The sequence below is a fragment of the Melanotaenia boesemani genome, chromosome 16, assembly GCF_017639745.1.
Source record: "Melanotaenia boesemani isolate fMelBoe1 chromosome 16, fMelBoe1.pri, whole genome shotgun sequence".
Taxonomy (NCBI): Eukaryota; Metazoa; Chordata; class Actinopteri; order Atheriniformes; family Melanotaeniidae; genus Melanotaenia; species Melanotaenia boesemani.
The window spans coordinates 22,747,879-22,752,347 of NC_055697.1; the positions used below are offsets into that span (position 1 = coordinate 22,747,879).

Consider the following 4,469-nt stretch of genomic DNA (forward strand, 5'->3'; position numbering starts at 1 on the left):
AACAACCACACATATACATAATGAACCTGAGTACAAGGTTGAAATATCTCAATTTATTAATTAATTCCAGCCATGTCAACAAACAAGGCAAGGACACGGAAATAATGCCAACCCACATGTGAACCTCAGGTTTAATATTAAACTATACGACGGAGCAGCTCGAGGGTTTTATGTGTGTAGGATCCTCCTCTTTGATATGATGCATAATTTGTTGTTTGACACCTCTGTCCACAGAGTTCCACGCTGCAGGATCTGTGGTGTCAGGGTCGTCTTATTTCTGCTCTTACATCAGGTTATTGAAAGTTAGACAATTCAGGCTTCAAATTACAAAGAATGAAGAAAACAACTGAAAAATTGTGCTTTAAAAAAAATGAAAAACTAGAGTGATAGCAAAGATAAGCTTGTAAATCAATCTGACAAAATCTAATATTATAAAATATAAAATTAATACAAAAATATATATGTATCATAAATAATATATAGCAACAAAAACAGAATAACATTTTAACTGATATATTCATATTTTAAAGGTATTTATTCAACTTTGTGTTCATGCAAAGTTAAATAAATACACTTAAATAATGATGGTTTTTGTGAATATATTATAATATACAGCATAAGGAAGCAGAAATGTATAAATAAATGGAAAAAGATGACAGAAAGAAGTATGCTTGCAAGACAAATGAGTGAAGAAAATACAAAGATGAAATAAATATGTCTATAAATAAAAAGATTACCTTTATCATATTAAAAAATACATTAAAATAATTTAAGCAGACATAATTATATTTAAAGAAATATGAAGACAGAAGATGCAAAGAAAAACCTAACACATAATTCAAAGGATAAAAACTAAATATGCAAAAAAAAAGTACATTAAGTAAAAATATGGTTATTAACACAAAGATGAGCACAGCTGAAATAAAGCAAAGATGTCAGTTCATGTCAAATATATACAAAATCAATAATTCTTTACATTCATTTCCTATACTTTTTTGCAGCAGTTAATGGTGCAGTTATTTTCTTCATAAACCATATATGTATGTTTTTTTTTCTTTATTTTGGATTTAGTCTCCATAAACAATTACATAATCTGAGCCCTGCTGCTACTCTCAGCTTTACAGCAGTTTAAGTTTTCACACTTTTAGCTGAACTTTACATGTAAATGTTTTGCTCAGTCATGTTTTTGATCTCCAAAAAAATATTTAATTATCCAAAATTAAGTATAAAGGTTTAGCATCAGACATCTTTGTGAGTTTAGACATCTCTGCTTTGTCAGCATCATTCCTCATGTGCTGTATGGAAGCATCTGCATTAGGTGTGTTTTGTATTCATACAGGTTATCGCTTTAACACCGAATGACTGATTTCTTCAAACCTAAAGAAAAATCCGTATTACCTTCCACAGCCTTCACCTCATCTGACTTCGAACAATCCTGAATGAAAGAGAACAGAAAACATTGGATTCAAATGTGAACATAATGCAGGCCTTACACACTGTTTCATAGTGTCCATCTGATTCCTCACTCACCACCCCAATCAGTCCTGGGTCAGTTTCTGTCTGTTTCACTGTCACCTGGATCACTGGACTGGGACGCTTCAGAGCCAATGTTGTCATGGCAACACTGTCAGGGACTGTGCTGCTTTTTCTATTACACAAAGGCGAGAGATGAAGGAAAAACAAGCGTGTAAAGACATGGAAGATAGGGAGACAAGAGAAATTAATTCATCAGCATGTCACTTTCCATTTGCAGTTTCTTATGTTTTACAAAAATAAACACATTTATAGACAAGATAAGTCAGAATAATGCCTATTTCTAGACTTGAGTCCTTTGAATGAAATCTAGCCAAAAAGAAAAGAAGTGATGAGAGTTTTCCTTCATTAGTTTCTCTGCAGTGTGACAGCTGAGTGAAAATTAGTGACATTAGCTTGCTCAAACACCAAAGCTGCTCTGAGACTTTTGAAATGAAGTTGAAAGAGTCTGTAGCCCACTCTGAGACACTTGATCACGAAACTAATCTGACCTCAAAGGAAGAAAGGACTGCAGAAAATAGACTCAAGGAGAGAATGGAGGCTATAAATGGAGACTCATACTTAGTTACGCTTAGTATTGTGTGAGTGGCTTTACTCTAAAAGGAGGTCTTGGACCTAAATGTACATTCCAATGTTAATAATTTAGTTGTATCATTAGGGATTTATCCCTCTGGCCCAGTTTTTGTAATAACTGACCCAGCAGAACAGCAGCTTGAGGCACACAGTGCAAAATACCATGTTATTAAATACAAATGCATAATTTTCTACCTCTATTTGAGCTCTCTGACTGTTCCTACCTGATGCTGGCAGGCAGGCAGGACTCCGAGGCATTACTCTTTTTCTCCTGAGCTTTGCTGAGGTCAGAGAGGCTGCTGCGGACCACCGCCTCGCCCTCATCAAACATCAGGTGCAGCCGATAGTTGGCCAGCTTGATGAGGATGAAGAAGACAGTGATGGAGGTGCAGTAGATGCTCAAAGCCATGGTGGTAGGTGGCAGGGCCTGTGAGGGAGAGAGGAAAAGGGGGCTTTAACAGATTCTTATCAGCTTCTGCAGAATCTCCTGACAACCCATCTCTACACCAGCATGCATCTCAGGCTCAGTAAATGGCAAGATCTGATTTGATGTATTGGTGGATTATTGACGTTTACTGATCCCAGAGGGAGGCGTGGCTCAGAAAAAAGAGCAGCAAGAGTACAAGCAAAGTATCTGCATCGTGCTAATACATGAGTCACACTTTTCTGAGAAAATTTCTAGCTGTGCTGGATGCCTGCAGGTGCAAATTTACAGACTAAATTTAAAGCCTGGTGGCATATCTGGTATTATGACCCTTCATCAACCTTCTGTCATCATTCAAGTAGTACTGGGGTGAGTTTGGATAAATTGCAGATAAACTTGAAATGTGAGACATCTCTCCATGAAAGCTTGTTTTGTTTTGCAACAAAGAGTAATCGGTTCATTTTTTCACAGACTGAAGTCATCAAAAAACTGGATATAATTGCAAACGAGTTTGGAGATTATATGCCCACAATTTATTCATAGCACACATTGGCACTTCTGTTTAATGTATCTATGACAGTCGCTCTTCACTTTGTTCATGTCACCCTCCAGCTGTGTGAAAGGAAAACAATCGCCCTTGGAGGAGTTTAACAGGACTATATCTTTCAGTTGTATAGGACAGAAAGAAGCGTCATTATCCGGGGTGATGCAGTCTGTGTTGCAACCATCTCAAAGGCCACAACATGAACATAATTAAACCACGGTTTCACGCTTCCTGACTCCACCACTGTCACATCCACAAGCAGCCATGCGTTCCCTCTCAGCATGCGAGGAAATACACTGCGACAGTGCCCTTTTTTCTAGCCCTGTATATATCAGTAGCGCCCACATCACAATACTGTCAGATTCTTGCTGAGCTGTCGGTCGTAGAGTAAACGGGCGGGTGAATTAAATGTTACCCACACCTCTTACCACCTCCGCGGCCTTGAACGTCATGTTCCCCCCTTACAAGAAACTCACCAGATGGAGAGACAGGGGCAACATCAAGAGAAATATCCACAGATAAAGGTGGCAGGAGTTGTTGAATTTGTTCTGGTCCGGGTCGTGATACCAGCCCCCGGTAAGGGATGCCCAGACTCCCTGACGCAGGGTCTGCACAACCTGGGAACCCATCTCTCCTCCTCTCTCCTCCTCTCCGTTTAGGTTGGACGGACGGATGATGATGGTGATGATGCTGCTGCTAGGCTACAATGAAATTATCTCCTCTAACGCATGTTTCTGTCGCTACGCCTCCATGTTGGAGCGGTGGAGCACATCTCTTCAGCCCTCTTTTTCATGCCTCGTTGGTTTCCCTCGGAGTTTGCCTCTCATTCCGCTTTTCCCACACCAACCTCGATTCCTGCATTGCTGCTACCGCGGTACTCATTCTGACCTGTTCGTCTCTCTCCTTCCTCTCTCTCCTCTGCTTCTACAGATGCGCAGCTCTGACCGCCCCCTCCCTTCCCACTCCTCCTCCCCGCCTGCCCATCCATCCTTTCCTATTATGTGAGTCCCACCTTCACTGTTGCGTGGACAGGCAAGCGGTTTGCAGAATAAATCACCGGCCAAACAAGCCACATTGTGCATTTGTATACAGTATTTTTATGTACACCTAATGTCGTTAAAGAAAACGCCTGCGTGACAATAATGGGGCTTTATAATTTACATTTTTTATGTTGCAGAGTGTTTGTGCGTGTGCGCGTGTGGCCTTATATGGTTCACTATTCCCATAATTTCCATGAAAGCGCGCTCTCCTCACACATTCCTACAGTGGCTCCTCCTTCCTCCCCCAACTGCTGCGACGGTCACATGTTACGCAGCCACCCAATCAGAATGTCCCACAGTCTGCTCGGAGCAGCAGCAGCAGCGTCCTCAGATTCCAGCCACTGCTGCGACCGAC

General features: G+C 40.6%; 1 protein-coding gene across 2 annotated transcripts in view; it reads right to left on the reverse strand.

The window, feature by feature from the left end:
- pcnx2 (pecanex 2) overlaps window positions 1-3,970 on the reverse strand; it is a 30,075-nt gene extending 26,105 nt beyond the window's left edge. For both annotated transcript variants that reach the window (XM_042011055.1, XM_042011054.1), the window contains exons 1-4: window positions 3,551-3,970; window positions 2,331-2,533; window positions 1,531-1,648; window positions 1,399-1,435 (exon numbers count right to left, since the gene is read on the reverse strand). In XM_042011055.1, coding sequence (XP_041866989.1) covers window positions 1,399-1,435; window positions 1,531-1,648; window positions 2,331-2,533; window positions 3,551-3,703 — 511 coding nt within the window. In that variant the 5' untranslated portion in view covers window positions 3,704-3,970. The remainder of the gene's footprint in view (window positions 1-1,398; window positions 1,436-1,530; window positions 1,649-2,330; window positions 2,534-3,550) is intronic.
- Window positions 3,971-4,469: the final 499 nt, after the last annotated feature.